At 38.9% G+C, this 24652-nt stretch overlaps 1 protein-coding gene across 1 annotated transcript in view; it reads left to right on the top strand.

The window, feature by feature from the left end:
* The window catches only part of Wdr81 (WD repeat domain 81), a 290101-nt gene that overhangs the window by 121919 nt on the left and 143530 nt on the right, over window positions 1–24652 (top strand). Inside the window, exons 14-15 of the mRNA XM_090376768.1 lie at window positions 6893–7576; window positions 15053–15320. Coding sequence (XP_090232894.1) covers window positions 6893–7576; window positions 15053–15320 — 952 coding nt within the window. The remainder of the gene's footprint in view (window positions 1–6892; window positions 7577–15052; window positions 15321–24652) is intronic.

The following is a 24652-nucleotide window of genomic DNA, read 5'->3' on the forward strand; positions in this document are numbered from 1 at the left end:
CAAGGCACGGCCTGACCATTGCCTTATACAGAGGGATAATCACCTCCTTCTCTCTGCTAGCAAAATTCCTATATATCATTGACAAAACCTCATGACCTGCCCTGGCAGCCTGTCTGCATTGCTCAGAAAACTTCATATCTGACTGCACAATTACTCCCAGGTCTTTTTCATTTTCTACAACCTTAGTGTAATACCACACAGTTGGTACTTTTCTCTCGGGTTACTTCTACCCATATGCAGTACTTTGCATTTGTCAAGGTTAAACTTCAGTTGCCACTTCTTAGCCCATCTGCCCAAATTATCTAGATCCTGTTGCAGTAGCACACTACCATTAATGTCATTAACAATCCTGCCTACCTTTGTATCATCTGCAAACTTCAACACTAAGCCTGATATACCTTCATCGATATCATTGATAAATATACAAAACAACAGAAGACCCAACACCGAACCCTGTGGGACTCCACTATTAACATTAGTCCATGAAGAGCAGTACCCATTCATTACCACCCTCTGTCTTCTCCCACTCAACCATCCTTTTATCCATTGTAGCAACTTACCCTTAATACCATTCTGCTCCAATTTGGACAATAGTCTTCCATGTGCAACAGTGTCAAAAGCTTTCCTGAAATCCAAATATATGATATCAAAATTATTTTTTGCATCCAGTTCCTTTGTAACCACATCATAATAACTAATCAAATTTGTCAGACAAGACTTTCCCTTAACAAACCCATGCTGTGTCTGAATTATTGCTGCAGTCTTGTCTAGATGATCCTGCAATGCATCTTTTACCAGTGACTCCATTATTTTACCCGGAACAGAAGTTAAACTAACTGGTGTGTAATTACTCGTGTCACCCTTCAATCCCCCTTTGTGAATTGGGGATACATTTGCACATCTCCAGTCCGTGGGAACCTCCCCTGAGTCCAAGGATGCTCTCATAATTATGGCTAAGGGTTTGCTTAGTTGCTTTGCTGCATCCTTTAATATAACTGGATAGATCCCATCCACCCCAGGTGCTTTTCTTATGTTTAACTTCAACAATTTCTCCTCCACTTTGCTCTCAGTTATTACAAAATCATAAAGTACCCTGCTACAATTTGATAACCTTCTGCCATTTTTAATAATTCCTCATGTGTGAATGTAGATGCAAAATACTCATTCAGTTTGTTTGCTATCTGAGCAGGATCATCAACAGTCGAACGATCAATATCAAGTGGACCAATCAGATTCATCCCCTTCCTTTTAGAGTTTATATAAGTAAAGAAATCCTGCTGTTTTTCTTAGCATCATTTGCCAAAAGTTTTTCGTAATCTGCCTTCGCCTGCCTAACCTCCTTTGTGACGTGATTACAGACTAGCTTATATCTGCCATAGGCTTCTGTGTCGCCTGATAATTTATATGGATCCCATGCATTTTTCTTCTCTGCCACGAGTCTCGTTAGTTCATTTGACAACCATTTAGGCCTTGAACAGTATTTCTTTTATGAAACTTTTAGTAGCTTCCACGATTAATTCCTTGAATGCTTCCCACTTAGAATTTACTGTTGGTAACATCGTCAGTTGATTCCACTGTACAGAATTTAAAAACTGTCTGAGACCACTGTACTCACCTTTACGGAAGCAAAAACCCTTTCCTTTACCCCTGATGGTAATTAAATCTTTAAGTAAATCCCACATCAGTACACTGTGATCACTGCCACCTGATGGTTCCTTTATCTGCAAATTCTTAATACACAAATGATCACTGCTGATAACCAGATCAAGAGTATTACACTCTCTGGTTGCCTCTCGAATATGCTGCTGCAGAAAACAATCATCCAATAAATCCAAAAAAGTCTTACTAGTGTGTGAGTGACCAAACCACAAGTTCCAGCCAATATCTGGAAAGTTAAATCCCCCATTATAAGACATTCTGATTTACTAGCCCACTCTATTTCTCTGTACAATTGTTCATTGTGCAGAGAAATAATTTAGAACATCTGATTATAAGAATAATAATTCATTAAATTTTGAAAGCCAATTAAAATAGAAATTTAATGGCCGTCAGAGGGGACGCCATTAAATTTCTATTTTAATTGGCTTTCAAAATTTAATGAATTATTTTCTGCTGCAATATTTTTCTCTTGTTACCCCTCTCTTCCCTCCCTGGTTGGTTTGATTTTTAAGTTTAATTTCGACTATTTTCACTCTTGTCTTGCCATACTGCTGGCATTATTTTATTTTTTATTTTTAACTCTCATTCTAATTTATTTGTATGGTTATATTTCAAGCATCATGTAGAGGAATATGCTTTTTTGTTGCCTCTGATGTTTGCTGTACCATTTTATTTTTATTATAAAAGATTCAGTTATTTTAAACGTTATTCAAATATATGTATAAGTATATCACATGACAGTAGTGGACGAATTGCTAACGCTGCACCTGTGCTGCCATCCATGGTTCATTTTTTGTCTATATAAACTGGTTAAGATTACTTTTGTCAGTAGTGTGGCTTTGCACTGGAGTGCTTGTATCCGTTCTATTTTTAATTTTTGCTGCATCAGGACCACCACTGTTCAAGTCCTCTGCATTGGCAGTTCGATGTGGGGATCAAGTGGCGGACTGATCTTTTGATCGACTTGCCTTTGCGGCGATTTGTCTAGCGATCGAAATGCAGCGATTCATTGACCATTATTGGCCTTGTGGTTCTCTGTTGAGATGGGGCATAATGGTCAGTCTATTTTTGGTTTATTTTTGTTTTATTTTATTGTAGTGGTCTAGATCTCTGTTGGTGATATTTCACATAAATTTGGACCTGGTGCCCATCAGAGGGGACGCCGTTAAATTTATATTTTAATTGGCTTTCAAAATTTAATGAATTATTATTCTTATAATTAGATGTTCTAAATTATCTTAGAGATTTTCTGCTGCAATATTTTTACTCTTGTTACCCCTCTCTTTCCTCACTGGTTGGTTTGATTTTTAAGTTTAATTTCAGCTATTTTTGCTCTTGTCTTGCCATACTGCTGGCATTATTTTATTTTTTATTTTTAACTTCCATTCTAATTTATTTGTATTTGAGACACCCTATATATACAGAGTGTCTCAAAAATATTGGTACAAACATTTAGGGGAGGTAGGTAACATCTAAAGGAATGTGAATCGCATAGGAATCCCCTAACCGGAAACGGCACGGGAAAGTAGTAGCAGAGACACAAGAAGCAGAAATGACACATGACAGTAATTAGTGGCAAACATTTATTTGACATAATATTAACAGTGGAGTACGAGATGGATGCATTTCATGGTGTTACAACAGATGCTCGAAGGTTCCACCATGAGACGCGATGCATGCGTGACACCGACGCAGCATGGACTGGCGGACACGGTCGAACACACCTGGAGTTTCTTTGACAGTAGCAGCAGCGCAGAAGAGTCTCGCCACGAGATCCATTTCTGTCTCCACATACACGATAGATTTGAGGGCCCCCCCCACAGAAAGAAATCAAGGCTCGATAAATCAGGTGAGCGTGGGGGCCAAGCAACAGGTCCACCACGGCCAATCCACCGACGCCCAAAACGCCTGTTCAAATGGTCACAAATACACCTTCCATAATGGGCAGGCGCCCCGTCATGTTGAAACCAAATGTTGTGTCTCACATTTGCTGGAACATCGTCAAGTAACCCTGGTAGAACTTGTTCAAGAAAGATCCGATATTTAGCGGAGTTCATGCGGAATGGTAACAGGTATGGGCTGACTAAGCAGTCACCGACCATATCTGCACACACATTTATTGCGAAGTGATGTTGTGCCGCATGGGGGCGCACACCGTGTGGGCCCTCTGCAAATCCATACACTAGGTGCATGTCTGCCCGCTCACAGTTCGTATATCGATGCATGCCTTTCGTGTGGCGACTACTGCTTGAATGAGTAAACCAGAAATTTTCCCTCTCGCGAACTGATGAACAGTGCCGTGTACCGACTTACAGTGACGTTTCCGGTTATGGGTTCCTATGCGATTCACATTCCTTTAGATGTTACTTACCTCCCCTAAACATTTGTACCAATATTTTTGAGACACCCTGTATATATATACAGGGTGATTCACTACCAGTGCGACAAACTTTTAGGAGGTGTAAGGGGCACAAAGACGAATCAAAATCACATAGCATTGCAGGGTCCGAAATGCCTTCATCATGTGGTAGAGGACGTTGAATGGGAGGTCGCGTGAACAACGATCCTGCTGGAAGTCAGCATTTGTGAACCGTTTCTGTTAAAGAAACCAAGTAGCAAAAGTCCTCCGGAGTGGATAATCCACAGGCTCCAATGATTGGACGCGTTGCAGATTTTATGAACTCATTTGGTTTGTTGACAGTATCCTCCATACAGTTGATTGGGAAATACCCAATCGTTGGCCTATCGCTCGAGTACTCGTACTCGGATTGCCTTCTGCAAGACGTAGGACATTCTCCTCATTTTCTGGCGTCCTCGTTGTTTGCTCTCGATTCATGGTGCCTCTCGTGAAACAACCAGTCTCACATAACCTTCTGTGCACACGTGCGAAAATCGTATGATGAGGAGCACGCCTGTGCGGGAAACGTTCCTGGTACAAGCGCAGAGCAGCACGCCCATTACAGTCCGCAGCTCCATACGCGAGGTGCATGTCGGCCAGTTCAACGTTTGAATACTCGTCCATCCTACTGCCTCGGGAACCGGTTCGCAAATGCTGACTTCCAGTGGGATCCCTGTTCACGCGACCTCCCGTTCAACGTCCTCTACCGCATGACGAAGGCATTTCGGACCCTGCAATGCTATGTGATTCCGATTCGTCTTTGTGCCCCCTACACCTCCTGCAAGTTTGTTGCACTGGTAGTGAATCACCCTGTATATATATATATATATATATAGATTAGATAAGAATGTACTATAACCTACTAGAGTATGAGTTATGTATCTATAATTCATTATGGTTGCTGGGTACCTGGGTACTTCTGCTATCACTAGCAGTGCCCAGGTCCATAAACCAGCTCAATATATTAATTTTTCATTCATTTTTAGCCATTATGATTTTTCACTATAACTTATTATTATTAATTATATATATTACACATACATATAAATACAAATACTATATAGGTTTTTATATTTATATTTTGAATAATAATTCCTTGATAAAAATGTAAAATAAGAGGTCAAAAATGTTTTTATGTTTTTTGACTTGAAAAATAAATACTAATAAAAGCAATTTTAGTAGAAACTTTTAACTTATTTATTGTACAATAAAAAGGTATAAGAATAAAATTTGAATACTTAGCAAGTTATGTTTTTATCACTACTTAAGAAAATATTTACACTGAAAATGAGGCTCCTCTTCGGGTGAGGCCCACGGCCATGGCCAGTTTGGCCGTAGCATTAACGCGTCACTGGTTGTACTGCTTCCTCCTATATCTCCCATTCTGTCATTTCTTGTATGTCCTTGGGTTTTCTTCCATTCTAAAGGCGCCTCCGTAGCCAGGTGGGAAGGAGCAGCAGTGCATAGCACACGCTTCTTGATTAGACCGGGGTTTGAGCCCGTCACCACCAAATACGAAGGATGCGGAAAGGTCACGAAATGACCACCGCATATCCCGGAGCAATATGGCCTTAGTTGCTAATGCTCCTAAAAATCAAAATAACAAACAACATAACAACTTCCATTCTAAGTCCAACTAGGGGGGGGGGGGTGCAGCCATTATGGCTAACTTTGCAGCTCCACAGGTTTCCCCAGAACTCCTCAAGTACCTTCTGGTCAGGGGATACATTACCCTCCTTTTCGCTGACCGGGCTAGCCAGGTGGGTAAAGTGCCTGCCTAGCAACCCAAAGGCCACGGGTTCGAATCCCGCTTCGGACTTGGATCAGAGTAAAATGCAAAAACTTTGGGAGGTGCATTATGGCCACCAAAGCTGATGTGCCAACAACTAACAAACAAACAAAAAAAAAAAAAAAAACCCCTTCTTCTCCTGTTGTCCAGTGTTCCTGAAGAAGGCTTTCTGGTTTTCTTCAGATATCCAGTTCAGTTGTCTGTTTTCCTCTGGGCACTCTCCCTGTATTGATTAAGTCTTTTGCTGAGTGCAAGGATGTTCTGCTTGAGGATGTTCAGATATTCTTCAGTCCTCTTAATATAGTTCTTGTGTTTGCTGTGATTGTTGTCTTTCTTGTGTATGGTCTTTGCTTTTCTGATCATTTTCTGTTACCCTTTTGATACTGATTCAGTTGGTGTATCTTCACTCTTAGCTCTTCTGTCTTCTGCTGTAGCCTTCTTTCCCAGGCTGGTGGTTCCTTGTCTTTGCACTTTGTTTTCTGTTGGTCTCTGGTTTCTCTGCTCTTCATCCTTGTTGTTGCTAGTTGCACAATAAATGGCTGCTGGAATGAATTAATCTCTAGTATTAATCTGGTATTATTCACCGATTAAGGTGGTCTGTGCCTTGCCACAGTCCACCAAATTACTCAATCTTGTGCAGAGTTTCTATGCTAGGAAACTTTTTTTATATATTGCTAAATAGAGAAACATAACTTAAACTTAATTGAGAGCAACAGATTTCAGTGGTACAGGCAACACGTTACCTTAACTACTTTGTTGGTTTAGCAATTACTTTATGCTGGGATTAAATTTTTTTAATCAGTAAATTTTATTGCCCTTATTCTAAACATCCAGAAATAATTAATATAAAGACAAAAGCTTTAAGTAGAATTCTCCTCAAATATCATATCTTTCTCTAAATTAAGTAAATTCAGTTATAATTCTTTTAATTTATCAATGAAAAGCTTCCTACAGATTAAAAGAAGAATTTATTTTTCACGTAAAAAATTAAATTGACTGTATTAATTCCTATTTCTACTCAAAAGAACTATTGATTTAATTTACAGGTGTTTCCAGTATGTAATTCAACTGTTGCTTCAGCTCTCTTCAAGTTCTCAAGAAGCAGATCACACAGAGATTGGTCCTAGTCAGTTGCCTCTACGTTATCCTCCAGTATCAGCAAATGGCTTACCTCCTCCATCAGCTCATCAGTTTCTCCAGCCACTGATTCATAATCTTCCATTTCCACCTTATTTTCCTGAGCTGTATAAATTCCTTAACCAGCTAAACTGTTATTCCTGTCAACTTGACCAGACTCTCACTAGAGAAATATCTTGGTCACTGAAGTATGAGACTGTTAACAAATTAGCACAGGCAAAAATAAAATATGCAGCCCAGACTCTTAGTTCACTTCTTTCTAAACTGAACCCAGAAGGAACCAGTCTGCTTATTCCATATTTGCAAGAAATGTTTGAAGATCCCCATACAGCTCTCTCAGCAACCTGGCACTTATTTGGACATGTATCACAATCCTTGGGGCCTCAAGAAACTGTTAACAAACTTCTGAAAACACTTACTCGTTTATTTGAACCAGATATTTCTTCATGCAAGCACATGAAATTGTATCATCGTTCATTTCTTCTGCAGCTTATTGTTAGATTGGGGTTACACACTTTCTTAAATCACTTTATAACTCTTATTATTCAGGCCATTGGAGGCTTTCATGATTTTATATCAGAAGACTCCTCAAGGTAATCATCCAGTTTTCATATATAATTTTGGTTTCATATTATAAAGTTTAAAATTAATGATATATGTGTACCAGTGGGTTGAACAACTAATTATTGTGATTAATTAGTTAAATGTAATTTAACTTTTTTAAGTAATAAAAGTTTAATTAGTGACATGTGTCAAACAGAAATCAGCAGCAGAATTTTGCTCAAAAGTCTATGCTAAGTGATTTTGACTGGCAACTAATGTCATTTTCAGTAAACAAAAGATTTCAAACAAGACAAGAAAAGAACTGTTGCAAACAGTTAACCAAGGACTTTAGCTGATTTCTGAGGGAATACTACAAAAAGAATTGCATACCATGGATTGTCAGAATAGTGCCCCACCCCTCTAAAAAAGACCAGTGTTAACAGCTGTACATAAAGAAGCCTGGCTAATGAGCTAAAAGGTATTAAACTGGACTGTTGGTGATGGAAACTGTGATGCAGTCTGATGAATCCAAATTTTGCCTATACTTTAATGATGCCAACACCTCTTGCTCAGAATAGTCATTTGAGAGGGCATAAATTAAAATTGAGGAAAGACAGATGTAGAATAGATGTGCGGAAGTTTGCCTTTAGCCAGCGGGTGGGTGGTTGGTTGGTGGAACAGACTTCCTTCCTTTGTTGTGGAAGTTGATAGCCTAAATAAATTTAAGGCTGAGCTGGACAGGTACTTGGAATGAATGGAGGGGTGAAATGGGAGCGTGGTTTTTTTTTGGCTGATGCTGCATAAGCTTGCTTTCTTGCATCATACGCCTCTACTAATACTAATGCTCACAACAGAAGAATTGAGGCATTTCATTCAGACTGTGCAGGTGTCATACGATCTGGTTGTGGGTCAGCAATGCTTTTGGGGAGTATTTAACTATTATGATCTGTCCCCCCCCCCCCAACTTAAAATACTAACCAAGATTCAGGCTGGCTATGCAAATATTCTGGATGATCAGATTGTTCCTTTTGCTGAGCATTTGAGGGATATACATGATTTTAAATACTCCTGTATTCCAGGATGAAAAGTGTCTGGTCCACAGGACTTCTACCCTTTTAAACTAGCATGAAGAACGCAAGGAAATGAAAGACCATTTAAATTGACCAGCCAAGTCTCCCATGTTTAAATCCTATTGAGAATGTATGTTATTATTGTTATCAGCTACAAACAGCAAACAAATGTGCTTGAGGATGCAGCTACAAAGCATTATTACACAGCTTCAAAGCAGAAGTTTGGAGTATACATTTCCCAAAGTAAAGAGAAAAGTAAATGTACATAAGAAGACTAGTGAATTGAAATGTACAGATAAAATAAAACTAAATAAATAAAAGTAGGACTGATCCGTCCTATTTAAGTGAACAGGTAGGAGTAAGGCAGAGCACTTGTATTTCTTCACACACATTACACAGGAAGAGTCCATTTTAAGGGCAGGTAACGAATGAGGTTAGCAATTTCAGTTGCCTCTTGAAGTTGTAGTATCCATAATTTGTTCTCACATAGGATGGTTTCAGCAGTGGATGGTTTCTTAACGCTCTTGTCGGTGCATTGAAATTTATTTGTGAGACGAGATGAGGGCAATTCAGGGTACCATTTAACAGCTGGTTAAGAAGGAGTAAATCGGCTTTATCTCTTCTTTTTACCAGCGTTCCAAGTCCAAAGAATACACACCACTCTTGGTAGGATTTCTCATTGTATTCAAGGCCACTTTTAAAGCAAACGTACTGGATTGCTCTTTGTTGAATATTTTCAATTTCTAATTTTTGGTAAGCAACATGTGGGGACCAGACCTGTGAGGCAAATTCTAGGGCTGACCTAACATAGATTTTGTAAAGAAAGACGAAAAGTGCCAACTGATTGAAGTCTCGGTTAATTCTTTTCAGGGAACCTAGTTTTTTGCTAGCTGCCTTCACAATGTTAGAGACATGGACATCAAAGGAAAATGATTCTTTAATAAAGATACCTAAATTTTTGGCTGTACTAACTTTTTTGATTGCCTTGTTGTTGATACAATAAGAAAAATTAAATTTGTTTTTCTTGTGTGCATTAGCAAAGCTCATCAGCTCACACTTGTTTTCATTGACTGCCATTTTGTTCTCCTTCAGCCACTGAAAAACTCGAAGAGCTTCGTTTAGGATGATGCAGTCATTGGTACTGCAAATTGCTTTATAGATTTTTATGTCGTCTGCAAATATGTTGATTTTGATTTGGTAGTCTCCAAGGGTGCTTGGCAGGTCGTTGATGTAGATAAGAAATAATAGCGGGCCTAAGGATGAACCCTGTGGGACACCAATTTCAGGCTTGAAGGGATGTGAGGTTTTACCTTTAAATGTCACGGACATTTCTCTACCTTCCAAGTAGTTTTCAATCCACTTTAGTGCCTGTCCTCTGAGACCATAGTGATGCAGTTTGTTGATTAGTCTCTGATGGACTACCTTGTCGAAGGCTTTGCTTAAATCAAGGAAGATGGAGGCGACTTGTTTTCCTTCCTTAAGCGCCTGGGATATATTCGAAACAAACAAAATCATATCTGTGCAGGTGGAATGACCCTTGCTAAATCCGTGAGAGTAATCTGACAAATTAAGTTTCATAAAGTTAAATAGCTGCTTCATTACAATGGATTCAATTATCTTTGAGAGTGTATTCAATTGACAAACTGGTCTGTAATTGTTGGGTGATGATGGGTCTCCTTTTTTGTAAAGAGGGGTAACAAAGGCCTTTTTCAGTTGAGCTGGATAGATTCCACTCTTAAATACCAATTTTATTAAGTGAAGTAATGGCTTTACAAGTGTGGTTCCACATTTTTTCCATAAGGCAGTAGAGATATGGGACTATCTTGAATGGAAAGTGAAAATACAACAAGAGCATCCATGAAGCTTGATTGAATTATGGGCTCATTTGTTTTCAGAATGGCCTGATAGAAGACCATTGAAGGTTCTAGTTGAATCCGTACTTTTCATGAAAATCCATGAAGGAGTTCATGCTGAATGAGTAGTTACACGTTATTAATAGAAAAATTACACAAGTGGCTGATTTCTTGTCTGATGTCTGTATATGCTCTGATTTCTTTTCTGATTCTGTATATTAGGTCCTTCAGGTTGTCACAGACATTCTCTCAGATATGCCAGACAAGCTGTACTTGCTACCTGGGAGTCTAAAACACTGATGGAACTGATATTCGGTTGACACTCAAGTCAAGTGGACCCAATTTTGGTGAAGTCCGGAAAGTCTGTGACAGCCAAATCCTCTGCTTCCTCCTTCACGATGGTAGGACTGTTAGTAATCCTGGGTATAACCCCCATACACAAGCACACTGTGGGTGACCACCCAGGTGTGAACCAACTTGCAGTCTTCCAAACCCTTTGTACTTTTTCCTCCATGAGGTATGGCGTCCACACCACATGGAGGAATGCCGCCCCTCTGTGTTACTAGGCAATACTAGGTGGTAGATGACTCTCATCAACTGGGGCAATACCACCACTTTGCTTATTGGAAGCTTGAAGTGGTGGAACCCATGTATGGTATCCAGAGCTAAGTTCCGGGCAACCCTTCCCCATCTCTTCCATCATGCATTATGACTGATGACTTTTGAGGTTATGATGGACATCATGGCAAAATCCAATCTTCCTTACATTTCGAGGGTACAGCTCTAAAATGGTGTTCGCAGGCCAGCCACTAATTAGTACACCGGACTGAACCTATTGGTAACTCTTTAGGAGGCTTCTGAAAAAGCTAGTGTATGATCTTACTACCTCTACTCTGCCAGATAGTGACTGGAGGGAGTCCGAGTAGAGTGTATGTGGGGAGAATTGTCGAGGCCACGTTATGTCAAGGATCTGGGTATATTCTTACCATGTGTACGCCCTATCCAAAAAATTCATTACTTCGTACAGCATGTCCCCCCCTCCCACTTTTTCTTACTATTGAATACACCATGAATTGTCTAACTAATAGAGCAAGCTTATCTGCGAAAAGATCTAAACCTCCCAAACACTTCCTAGATCATTTCACAAATATACGTGGTCTCAATTCTAATCTCAACGATGTTCATTTCCACTTGCAGCCTTCCAAACCCTATGTACTTTTTCTGACAGAATCTCAGTTATCGGTTGATTCAATTACTGCTCATCTCAGTTGCCAAATTATTCACTGTATGATTCCTTTTGCCTCAAAGGTGGTACTTGGGCATATGTCTGTTCCGATATTCCATGTCAGAGACTTGGTAATTTGGAATCTTCTCTTTTTGATCTTCTCGGGCTTAAAATCTCTCCACCTCATTCTGTCAAATTCATCTGTTGTCTACCATTCTCCCAATTTTACTAATCACTTAGAGCTCTTTGACTTCCTCTCTTTGCAATTTGACTTTCTCCAGTCCAACTTTCCTAACAATGAGATAATTTTCCTTGGTGATTTTAATGTTCACAACTCCAGCTGGCTTCCGTTTTCTAGTCACACCGACCCAGCTGGTCATGATGCTGAGGCTTTTGCAATTACTAATGACCTTGAACAGATTGTTCATTTACCTACAAGAATACCAGACACTTGATCTTCTCACAAACAACCCTTCTAAGTACATGATCGAAGTGAGTGGTCCTTTAGGCGCCTCAGATCACACCTTGGTGATTGTCTCTTCTCCAATGGAACCTTTGACAAAATTTCTAATGACTTTGAACAGATTGTTCATTTACCTACAAGAATACCAGACAATCCTAACCATACATCCACCACACTTGATCCTCTTCTCACAAACAACCCTTCTAAGTACACGATCGAAATGAGTGGTCCTTTAGGCGATTGTCTCTTCTCCAATGGAGCCTTTATCTCATATATATTCCCAACCTCGTGTTCTTTGGCATTACAAGAATGCAAAATGGGATGACATGTGAGATTTCTTTTCCTTCACTGTTTCAAAACTTCTGATGTCAACGCTTGCTCAGATCGTGTCAGTGAAATTATTCTTGTAGGAATGGAATCCTTTATCCAACACTCCACTTTAAAATCTCATCCTTTATCTAAACCTTGGTTTTCCAATAAATGTGCTAAGGCCATTCAGGAGAAGAATGTTGCATACCCTAATGGGCTTGTTTCCAATTCTTCAATTTCATTTTCTGCCTACACCAAAGCTCGCAACAATTGTAAAGCAGTTATTAATCAGTCCAAACTAGATTTTGAACAGGCTAAGAGTTGAAAACTTGCTTCTTGCCCTAAAGGTAGCCGAGCATTCTGGTCTCCCATCTCTGCTCCCACCTCTGTCAAAACCAGATGGTTTTGTTGCCACTTTGGCTAAGGATAAAGCTGACCTGCTAGCATCCCATTTTTCTTCCAACTCGTGTATTAATGATCTTGGTAAAACACCTCCCACCATTCCCAACACGCTCCATTCAATGCCTCCTTTGGTCTTCTGTCAAAAGGATGTCAGAAGGATTTTGACTAATCTTGATGCTAAGAAAGCTCCAGGTCCTGATGGTATTTCTCCACTTGTTCTCAAAACCTGTGCTCCTGAACTTACTCCTGTTCTTTGCCATCTTTTTTCACTTTCTTATTCCAAAGTTGTTTCCTTCTGCTTGGAAATTTGCTCATATCCCGCCAGTTCCTAAAAAGGGTGACAAATTCCTCCCATCCATTATCTTCCCATTGCAATTACTTCTACTCTTTCTAAAGTAATTGAGAAATCAATTAACTGCCAACTCTTAAACTACCTAGAAACATTTCGTCTGATCAATGATCTCCAGTATGGATTCCGTCAGTGTCAATCCACTGGTGATATTCTGGCTTATGTTACCCATTTATGGACAAATTCCATGAAAACGTTTGATGAAACACAAGCAGTTGCTCTAGACATCTCAAAGGCTTTTGATCGTGTTTGGCATAAAGGTCTTCTAACCAAGCTTCCATCTTATGGTTTGCCAACTGTTTTTTTTAATTGGTTATCCAGTTTTCTCTCCAATTGCTCATTGATGATGATGGTAGAAGGCTCTCTGTCTTCTAACTCCTCCACTAATTCTGGTGTCCCCCAAGGTTCAGTTCTTTCCCCCACTCTTTTCCTCTTTTATATTAATGACCTTCTTCCATTGACTGTAAATCCTATCCATAGTTTTGCCAATGATAGCACATTGCATTCCGCTTTCCATTTTGAGAAACCTTGCCCTGCTCAATCAGCTTCAACTTCTCTAATATCCGTTACTAATTCCTTAAATGCAAATCTCCAGGTAATTCTCCAGTGGGGCAAAGGCAACTCAGTTTTATTTATTTCGTATGATATGATCAATACACGAAGGAACCAGTTTTTTTTTTCTTGCTTCCTTCGTGTGTCGTGGCTGGGATATCCAACCAACTGGTTGGTTCGGCACCATTGTGATATATCCAGCCCGAGGCGGGAATCGAACCCGCGACCTTTGGGTTGCTAGGCAGGCACTTTACCTACCCGGCTAACCCGGTCAGCGGCAACTCAGTTGATTTCAATCCTTCTAAAACTCAGTCTTGTCTTATATCTTGCAAAAAGGATTCTTGGTGACACTCCGATTTCTAGGCAAGTTGATATATCTCTTTTGGAGATTACCCTGACTTCTAATCTCTTTTGGCACAATCACATTACAAATATTGCTCCCTCTGCATCCAAAAAACTTGGTGTTCTCTTTCGCTCTCCCCTTACTTTACTTCCAAACAGCTGTTCACTCTGTACAAATCACAAATCCGCCCTACCATGGAATATTGTTCCCACATCTGGGGCGGGGCCCCCAAAACCTCTCTCAGGCTTCTAGATTCCATTCAGAAGAGGGCAGTTAGGTTAATTAATGACTCGTCTCTAACTGAGTCTCTCCACTTGCTGTCTCATAGACATACTGTTTCTGCTGCATGCCTCTTCTACAGATACTTCCATGGGCACTGTTCTTCTGAATTGACTTCTATAATTCCCACTCTCTCTTTGAAAACAGTCCGAACACATGCCACCACCAGTCAACATCCATTTACTGTCCAACTTCAAACTCACAGGACCAACTTTTCATCTTCTTTGTTTATTCATTCGACTGCCATTTTCTGGAACAACCTTCCTTCATATGTGTTTCCTGAAAATTACAGTCTACAGAAGTTCAAATCTAATGTCAACAAATATCTTCTCTTGTCTTCTCAATCCCCGACCTAAGCACGGTACTAAGTACTATAGGTTCTAATACCTCTCGTGTTTGGGGTTTTCATAAAAAAAAAAAAAAAAAAAAAAAAAAATGCATGTGTCTAAGTCACTGAATTTAATTAATTATACTATCACTGAGGCATCTCTTAAAACATAATCTTTAAGTCTGCAGTATGTGCTGAATCAGTACTTGCATAATAATCTCTTCCACAAATCCTAAAATAAGAATGATTATAATTAGTCTTATTGCAGTTCTCTTTCTGATTTCATATTTTTATTATTTCAAGAATTTTTTATACTGCAGTATTTAACATTGAGAAATATTTATATTTTTAAGGGTTCCTCCTTCTGATGCTACAGATTCCATTTTTATGTGTAAAGGATCCCAGTTGAATTCTCCTGAGTTGGAAAGAATTGCTCAAGACAGTGAATTAGATGACAGTGGAGGTGCTGCTGAGAGCACGTCTTCGCCTTATGAAGATGATTCTTCACATACTGATCCACCTAGTAATCCAAAAAATGAAGCAACTGAAACAGCTACCATGGAGAAAGAGCCCGAAATATTTGTATTTGAAGATGATCAAATTCCTAAAGATGAAGCAAAGGTTACTTTTGTTTTTTCCCAAATGTTTTATATTTATCTAATTTAGAGTATGCAGGGAATAAAGATGAAAATCATGTAGAGTTCAGGGCATTCCCAACAGTATCATCAGTAATGAAGTTATTTCAGCAAGTTCCTTTGAACCGGATTAAAATTTTAATGTCACATATGTTACCTCGTAAACCTGAATATTATTCACCGACATTACATACTAAACTGCAGTATTACCACAAATATTTATATATCTATTAACAAAGAATAGAGTGATTAAAAAATTACTTTTCATTAATTTACCAAAGAAATTGATTTCAGGATACAATATTTTCTTTGTTTATTATTGAAATCTATTCTTATGCTATATTGTTGTTTGACATAATGTCTTGTCACTCAAGGTTCCATAGGGGTTTAATATGTTTCGGGGTCAGGTTGGGACCTTCATCTGCATTCCCAAGGTGTTGTATCGTTCATGGACTATGAGTGAGGAATACATTAAAATTATTTCAAGTGTGTTAGTTAGGTTTTAGTTGGTTGTACTTGGAGAGTGTTGTATTGAAGACATCCTACAAAGCTGAATTGAGGTAATCTCTTATATATTTTCTAAATATTGAGCCATTGTAGCTCTTTTTATATATTAAATATTTTCTTAAATATAATATCCAAATAGTCACTGCTATTTGCAATCTGTATCATGAAATAAAACCCATACTATGTGAATTCTGAGCTAAATACATAGTTTTTATATCTAAATCTTTATTTTTAATATTCGTGTTCAGAACTTACATTAATTTCAGCAAAATAACAGATTTATTCATAAAAATATAGCTTGTAATTTCTTCTTTAAGATACAGTATTGTAGCTCACAATTTAAAATATCTTTTCCTAAAATTAATTGTTAGCTCTGAACATATATACCATAAATAAAGATTTGGATTTAAAAACTGCCTATTTAGTCAGACGTTATGTTATTTCATTCTGCATTACTTAATTTGAAGCCAACTGGGCTAACCGAGTAGGTAAAGTGCCTGCCTGGCAACCCAAAGGTCACGGGTTCGAATCCCGCCTCGGGCTTGGATCATAGTAAATGCAAAAACTTTTGGGAGGTGCATTATGGCCACAGAAGCCGATGCGCCAACAACTAACAAAAAAAAAAAAAAAAAAAAAACTTAATTTGAAGTTTATGTAAGTGTAAGTTTATGTATAATGTAAGTGGAAATATCGTGACAGTGAAAGTTTACATTTACGTATTAGTGACTTTGCTAATTGAAATGAATGTTTTCCCTTTATAAAAAAAAGTACTTTGTGTATTAGCATTTTATTTTCTTTAGCAGATCTGGAAAAGAGTTTTCCAAATTTTGAAATGAGCATCCTTTTTTAATTGTAAATTTTAAATGTCAAAATCATATTGTCTTATTATTCCTTAGCCTAGACAAGGCTTCAAGTAATGCCAATTTCAAGTTTGTTCCAGCAATCAACTACCCGCTGGCTACTATTTCCACCATCTTGATTTCTTGCTGTGGCCTCTACTCTAGTAAGCTATAGGTTAGATAGTAATGACCTCGCCTTATAGATGGAAATATATGGATTCAAATGCCATAAGTGGAAAAATTTTGTCTAGAGTTGTTTGTCTACTATTAAGAAAATCTGTCTCAAAAAAAAAAAAAAAAAAATTAAAATTTCCTTCTGGGGTACGTGGTTTTCACTACTCAAAATAAATCAACTTGTGGAAAGCATACGGTGTAATGCAGTGCATAGTGGTGTGAGCTGCCTATGTGATAATTCAAGGAACTTAACTCGGTGATTTTTCTTTTCATGAATTTTATTTCTTGGGGCCTACAGCTTATGTAATACACCCCACCTGATGGCAAAAGCACTAACAAGTGTACTTCTTGACTTAGTGTAGCTCTTATGGTAATAATAGTAATAGTAATAGCCATCATGCAAGAAAGCAAGCTTATACAGCATCAGTCAAAAAATAATAAAAAAAAACCCTTCCCATTTCACCGATCCATTCATTCCAAATGTTTGTCTAGTTCTGCCTTGAATTTATTTAAGTTATCAACTTCCACAACAACAGATAGAAGTTTGTTCCAGCAATCAACTACCCGCTGGCTAAAAGCAAACTTCCGCACATCTATCCTACATCTGTCTTTCCTCGATTTGAATTTGTGCCCCCTCAGGTGATTATTCTGTGCAAGAGGCAGAATCCCATCAGCATTGAGCATGCTCAAACCATTCGAGGCCTTATACACCTCACTCAGATCGCCTCACAGGTGCCTAGTCTCCAGAATCTGCTATTTGCAGAACTTAAGCCTTTCTTCATAAGAGCACCCCTTTGTTCCATTCACTAATCTCGTTGCCCTTCTCTGTACTGACCATTGTATAAGGCAATGGCCTGACCATTGCCTTATACAATGGTCAGGCCACACCTTGAGTACTGTACACAGGTCTGGAGGCCTCATTTTAAGAAGGATGTAGAGCTGTTGGAACGAGTACAGAGAAGAGCAACAAGATTAATGAATGGAACGAAGGGTTGGAAAAATATTAATTATCAGGTCCTTGACCAAGCTGTCACCATGGTTAAGATTCAGGGAGGGTCATATAATTGTTGCTAAGTTTTCATCCTGCAAAAATACAAGATTTTACATGCTTGAGAAGTTAAATTAAAAGAATCACATCAGTCTTGTTGCCTTTCTTTGGCCAAGAGGCAGAATCTAAATAATTATACACTCTTTAATAATTATACAATAATTATAAACTCTAAATAATTCCTAAAATGAGGCTTCCAGACCTGTACACAGTACTCAAAGTGTGGCCTGACCATTGCCTTATTAAAGGGGATAATCACCTCCATATCCCTGCTCGCAAAATTCCTGTATATCATTGACAAGACCAAATGACCTACTCTGGCAGCCTGTCTGCACTGCTCAGAAAACTTCATATCTGACTGCACAATTACTTCAAGGTCTTTTTCATTCTCCACTACCCTGAGTGTAACACCACATAGTTGGTACATTTCTCTGGGGTTACTGCTACCCATTTGCAGTACTTTGCATTTGTCAATGTTCAACTTCAATTGCCACTTCACAGCCCATCTACCGAACTTTTCCAAATCCTGTTGCAGCAGCATACTGCCATTACTGTTATTAGCAACTCTGCCAACTTTTGTATCATCTGCAAACTTTGACATTAAGTTTGATATACCTTCATCAATATCATTGATAAATATACAAAACAGCAATGGGCCCAACACCGAACCCTGAGGGACACCTCTAATAACATTAGTCCATGAAGAGCAGTACCCATTGACCACCACACACTGTCTTCTTCCACTCAACCATCCTTTTATCCATTATAGCAACTTTCTCTTAATGTCTTTTTTTTTTTTTTTTTTTTTTTTTTTTTTTATATGAAAACCCCAACCACGATGCTTGGGTTGGAGATTGAGAAGAAAACAGAGGATATTTGTTGACATTAGACTGGAACTTTTGTAGACTGTAATTTCAGGAAATACATATGAAGGAGGTTGTTCCAGAAAACGGCAGTTGAATGAATAAACGAGGAAGATGAAAAGTTGGTTCTGTGAGTTTGAAGTTGGATAGTAAATGGACGTTGGCTGGTGGCGGCACGTGTTCGGACTGTTTTGAAAGAGAGAGTGGGAATTATAGAATCCAATTCAGAAGAACAGTGCTCATGGAAGTATCTGTAGAAAAGGCATGCAGCAGAAATAGTACGTCTATGAGACAGCAAGTGGAGAGACTGTTAAAGATGAGCCATTAATTAACCTAACTGCTCTCTTCTGCATGGAATCTAGAAGCCTGAGAGAGTTTTTTGGGAGCACCGCCCAAATGTGGGACAATATTCCATGGTAGGGTGGATTTGCGATTTGTACAGAGTGAACAGTTGTTTGGAAGAAAAGTAACGCCGAGAGCGAAAGAGAAAACCAAGTTTTTTAGATGCAGAGGAAGCAACATTTGATGTGCTTGTGCCAAGAGAGAGATTAGAAGTCAGGGTAATCCCCAAAAGAGATATATCAACTTGCCTAGAAATCGGAGTCACCAAAGATAAGCATAGAAGCAAAAGAATCCTTTTTGCAAGATATAAGACAAGACTGAGTTTTACAAGGATTGAAATCAACTAAGTTGCCTTTGCCAAGTTGTATTTGAGAAGTTGAAGCTGATTGAGCAGGGCATGTTTCTCAAAATGGAAAGTGGAATGCAATGTGCTATCATTGGCAAAACTATGGATAGGATTTACAGTCAATGGAAGAAGGTCATTAATATACAAGAGGAAAAAGAGTGGGGGAAAGAACTGAAACTTGGAGGACACCAGCATTATTGGAGAAGTTAGAAGACAGAGAGCCATCTACCATCACCCTCAGTGAGCGATCAGAGAGAAAACTGGATAACCTATTATAAGAAACAGTTGGCAAACCATAAGATGGAAGCTTGGTTAGAAGACCTTTATGCCAAACACGATCGAAAGCCTTTGAGATGGCTAGAGCAACTGATTGTGTTTCACCGAACGTTTCCATTGAATTTGTCCATAAATGGGTAACATAAGCCAGAATATCACCAGTGGATCGACACTGATGGAATCCATACTAGCGATCATTAATCAGATGGAAAGTTTCTAATTAGTTTAAGAGTTGGTGGTTAATTGATTTCTCGATTACTTTAGAAAGAGTAGAAGTAATTGCAATGGGGAGATAATTGGATGGGAGGGATTTGTCACCCCTTTTAAGAACTGGCTGGATATGAGCAAATTTCCAAGCAGAAGGTAAAACACCTTTGGAATAAGAAAGTGAAAAAAGGCAGCAAAGAACAGGAGTAAGTTCAGGAGCACAGGTTGAGAACAAGTGGAGAAATACCAATAGGACCTGGAACTTTCCTAGCATCAAGATTCCTCAAAATCCTTCTCACATCCTTTTGACGGAAGACCACAGGAGGAATTGAATGGAGCTTGTTGAGAATGGTGGGAGATGTTTTACCAAGATCATTAATACATGAGTTGGAAGATAAATGGGATGCTAGCAGGTCAGCTTTAACCAAGGGTAAAGCTGACCTGCTATCCTTGGTTGAAGTGACAACAGAACCATCTGGTTTTAACAGAGGTGGGAGCAGAGATGGGCAAAAGTTGTGGCCAATAGCTTTGGCAAGAACCAGAATGCTCGGCCCATTAGGGCAAGAAGCAAGTTTTCTACTCTTAACCTGTTCAAAATCTAGTTTGGACAGATTAATAACTGCTTTACAATTGTTGCGAGCTTTGGTGTAGGCAGAAAATGAAACTGAACAATTGGAAAGAAGCCAATTACGATATACAACATTCTTCTCCTGAATGGCTTTAGAACATTTATTGGAAAACCAAGTTTTGGATAAAGGAAGAGATTTTAAAGTGGAGTGTGGGATAAAGGGGCTTAGAGGGGAACAGGCCTTCTGTGTGTTTTCAGAAAATCAGTCTAAAACACTGATGGATTCAGTATCTTTCTATTTCAGAAGATTTAGGAGAATTCAAGTTGGCCTGCCTCCCTAAAATCCACTCATGCACACCTTCTCGATGGTAAGCCCTGTTATGTCACTTAGGTGGCAACAAACATGTAGAGTGGTTCTCTTCAAGACACCTGGTCAGTGTGAAGAGGAAAAGACCAAACCTTCCAGCACATGACAGTAAAATGAATCAAATGGCCCTCAGTCCCCATTGGCTTTCACTCCCCCTCTTATGGGGCACCTCCGTAGCCAAGTGGGCAGAAGCACGAGTGCATAGCACACGCGTCTTGATTAGACGGGGGTTCGAACCCGTGACTACCAAATACGGAGGATGCGGAAAGGTCAGAGAATGACCACCGCATATCCTCGGGGCTCTATGACCTTAGTTGCTAATGCTCCTAAAAATAACAATAACATTAATATAATTAACATTAACCCTCTTATGGCAGCGAGACGATCAGAGTGGAAGCAGAGGGTGCTAATAATCTCTGGGTATGACCAGGCTGCAATGCACGGAAACTGAACTTGGCCTGTTACAACGTAAGATCGCTCATCAGTGAAGACAGGACATTAGAGCTGGAAAAGGAATTAGAAAATGTGAATTGGAATATCATTGGTTTGGCTGAAACAAGAAGAAGAAATGAATCACTTATATGTTTATAAAGTGGAAATCTGCTGTACACCAATGGAAACAGTGAAAGGAGCGAAGGTGGAGTTGGGTTTCTGTCCATAAAGATATAAAACACACCATTTTGTAATTCAAAAATGCATCACCAAGGGTGTCAAGACTACTACTCAGGATTTCTAAGAGGTACAAGCAAAAGGTTATAATGATTTATGCACCAACATCAAGCCATGAAGAGGTTGAAGAAATGTACACCGAAATTGAGTCTTCTAGATGATCAGAAAACCCACTACACTATCATTATGGGGAACTTCAATGCTAAGGTTGGAAAGAGACAAAACAGTGCAGAAAGGGGTACTATAGGAAATTTTGGAATTGGTGAAAGAAATGAAAGAGATGAAACACTTGTGCAATTTGCAGAATCTCAAGGCTTCTCTGTAATGAACACTTTTTTCAAGAAAAGGGTGAACAGAAAGTGGATATGGAAGAGCACAAATGGATTAATAACAAGTGATCAAGACCAAGAAACCTATAGGTAAAAAGAAATCCAAAGAAGAAAAAATTAGTCAAGAAACACTTGTCACGATTTACTGAAGACGACAAATGAAGAGCAAGAAAAACACCGACAAGGAGAAAATTGAGTATACTGAGTTAGGCAAAGCAAATGCCCTCAGTCCTTAGAAAGAGGACATAAGAAAATTCAACACAAGAAAAGTAAAACAAGCATTAAGGGAAAACAAAGGATTTAAATCAGCAGCCATGCAGTAATACAGAAAGACAAATGATACTGAAACAGAAGAATAACGATGGTGTACTTATAAATACCAGCGAAGGCATAATTCAAATAGCAGAAGACTACTATAAAGAGTTATACAATTAGCGAGGGAATGACGCGCTAGCAGTGGGGAAAATGGATTGCAAATTAGTAACACATACAAAATACCTGATATCCTTCCTGATGAGGTAGAACATACATTAAAGAAAATGTATGCAAAAAATTCGACTGTTGGCATTCGAGGTGAGCGGACGAGCTTAGACAGGGCTCCTCAGTTAAGTGGTTTACTTTTGGAGTGCTTTTAAATATTTGATTTATTTAGATATTGTTGGATTATTTTGTTATAGGTTTTCCTGTAACTGTTTGATTTTAATAATATTATATTTATAATTTTTTAAAGTTACTTTCATTGATATTTATTTAATTTTATAATGGTAGTTACGAGATCTGCCTTAAACACGTCACAGGGTATCGTGACTCACACGGAAATAGCTGATGGCGATTTACGGGTGAGTAATGATTTAATCCGTTGTGGAACCTGTGGAATGTTTTCCAAGGTCGACCTGGTGACTAATCCTACCTCACCTGGGGATTCTTTTCTTTGTGATCGATGTAAGGAGTGCACCGATCTTAAATTACAATTTGGTGCACTGATGGAACAATTTGAGTCCCTGAAAAAACGAGTGCTTGCCCTCGAAAATAATGCATCTGGGAGCTCGTCAGGGACTCAAAACTCCAGCAATCTACCAAGTGATGCACACCTGATTCGAGCCTCAAAACAGAAAAACCAAGTGCAAACTACTCTGGTTAAAAAGGACATTGTTTTATTAGGAGACTCCATTGTCAGGGAAACGGGGAATATTTTTTGTAATAAGGATAGGTGGAGCAGAACCAGGGTATGTCTGCCGGGAGCAACTATTGATGATGTCACCAACAGATTGTCAGATTTTAAAGGGGGTAAAGAAAATATTATTATTCATGTGGGGACAAATGATATTAAATGTACACGATCTGACGATTTGTTGGAAAAATACAGGACCATGCTGAGGAAATGTCGCGAGCTAGGCCATAATGTCTATGTGTCTGCAATTCTGCCCAGACATGATAGGAGGGATTATATGTTAAGAGCCTTGTGGATTAACTCAAGACTTGAAGGAATCTGCAAGGCTTTAGGGGGTAAATTTCTATCAGCATGGCCCACACTTGTAGGTAGAAGGAATTTGTTTTGTAGAGACGGGATACACTTAAACAAAGGTGGTGCAAAAGTTTTTGCCAGTATTATTGAGGATACCTTAAAGGTTCAGGGAAACTGCTAGTTAGGGGGGATGTGGGTTATACTGACATGCGTTTATCTGATAATATTGGTCAAAGTAACTCTTGCACATACCTTAAGTGTTCTTATCTGTTACCCCAACTGGATGTATTATCTAGATGTTCTGGGGGAAGAAACGTTTCACGTGAGCGGGTAGCTAATATCAGGGAAGAGAGCCTAAAAAACTTCGAGGGTTGTGTTAGGGTTGTTAAATATACAAGAACAGTAAATCTTAATTGATTATACAGTAACGTTAGAAGTGTCGTCAATAAAATGAGCGAATTCGAACTGCTGGTTAAAACAAGTAACGCGGACATAATAGGGCTTACAGAGACATGGTGCTACCCTGAAATTGGGGATGATGAGTTTCAGTACGGCTTGTATAATGTATTTAGGAAGGATAGGTTATATAGAAGGGGTGGTGGGGTAATGCTTCTTCTCAGAAGCAGCCTGAGTGCGACGATAGCTTTCCCGGATTCAGACATTTCACATGCTGGTATAGAGTCTGTATGGTGTGAGATAGTTGGAAACAAAGGTATAATGCGAGTAGGAGTAATCTACAGACCAGGTGATTGTGAAGATTATGACAAAAGCCTCTACATGCAAATGGAATGGGCAAGTAAGCGTCAATGTCTTATTATGGGTGATTTCAATTTGCCTCTAATTGATTGGAGTAAATGGGAAGGAAACTCGACATGGGGAACAAAATTTTTAAATCAACTAGATGACTGTTATTTGTATCAACATGTCAGGGAAAGTACTACAGAAAAGAATATCCTAGACCTCATCATCACACATGAATCAGATGGCATAACAGGGCTGACAGTAGAGGAACCAGTAGCAGGAAGTGATCACGGAGTTCTACGGTGGATGATGACGAGAGAGGTAGCAGAAGTAAAAGGCAAAGGAATGGGTTTTAATTTCAGAAAAGGAAATTATGATGCCTTAAGGTACTACATGGCCTCTATTAACTGGGTAGATATCGCGCAGAGAATGAATACAATTGAACTGTGGTACGATTTTAAAACATTAATCACAGATGCCTTGAATGCGTATATACAATTAAAAAAATACTCCACGAGAAGGGTTCCAAGTTGGATGAATAGTGAAGTTGCCTTATTACTTGAGCAGAAAAAGGTGG

Source organism: Mastigoproctus giganteus, chromosome 6 (genome assembly GCF_048544385.1).
Source record: "Mastigoproctus giganteus isolate SK-2022 chromosome 6, ASM4854438v1, whole genome shotgun sequence".
Classification (NCBI taxonomy): Eukaryota; Metazoa; Arthropoda; class Arachnida; order Uropygi; family Thelyphonidae; genus Mastigoproctus; species Mastigoproctus giganteus.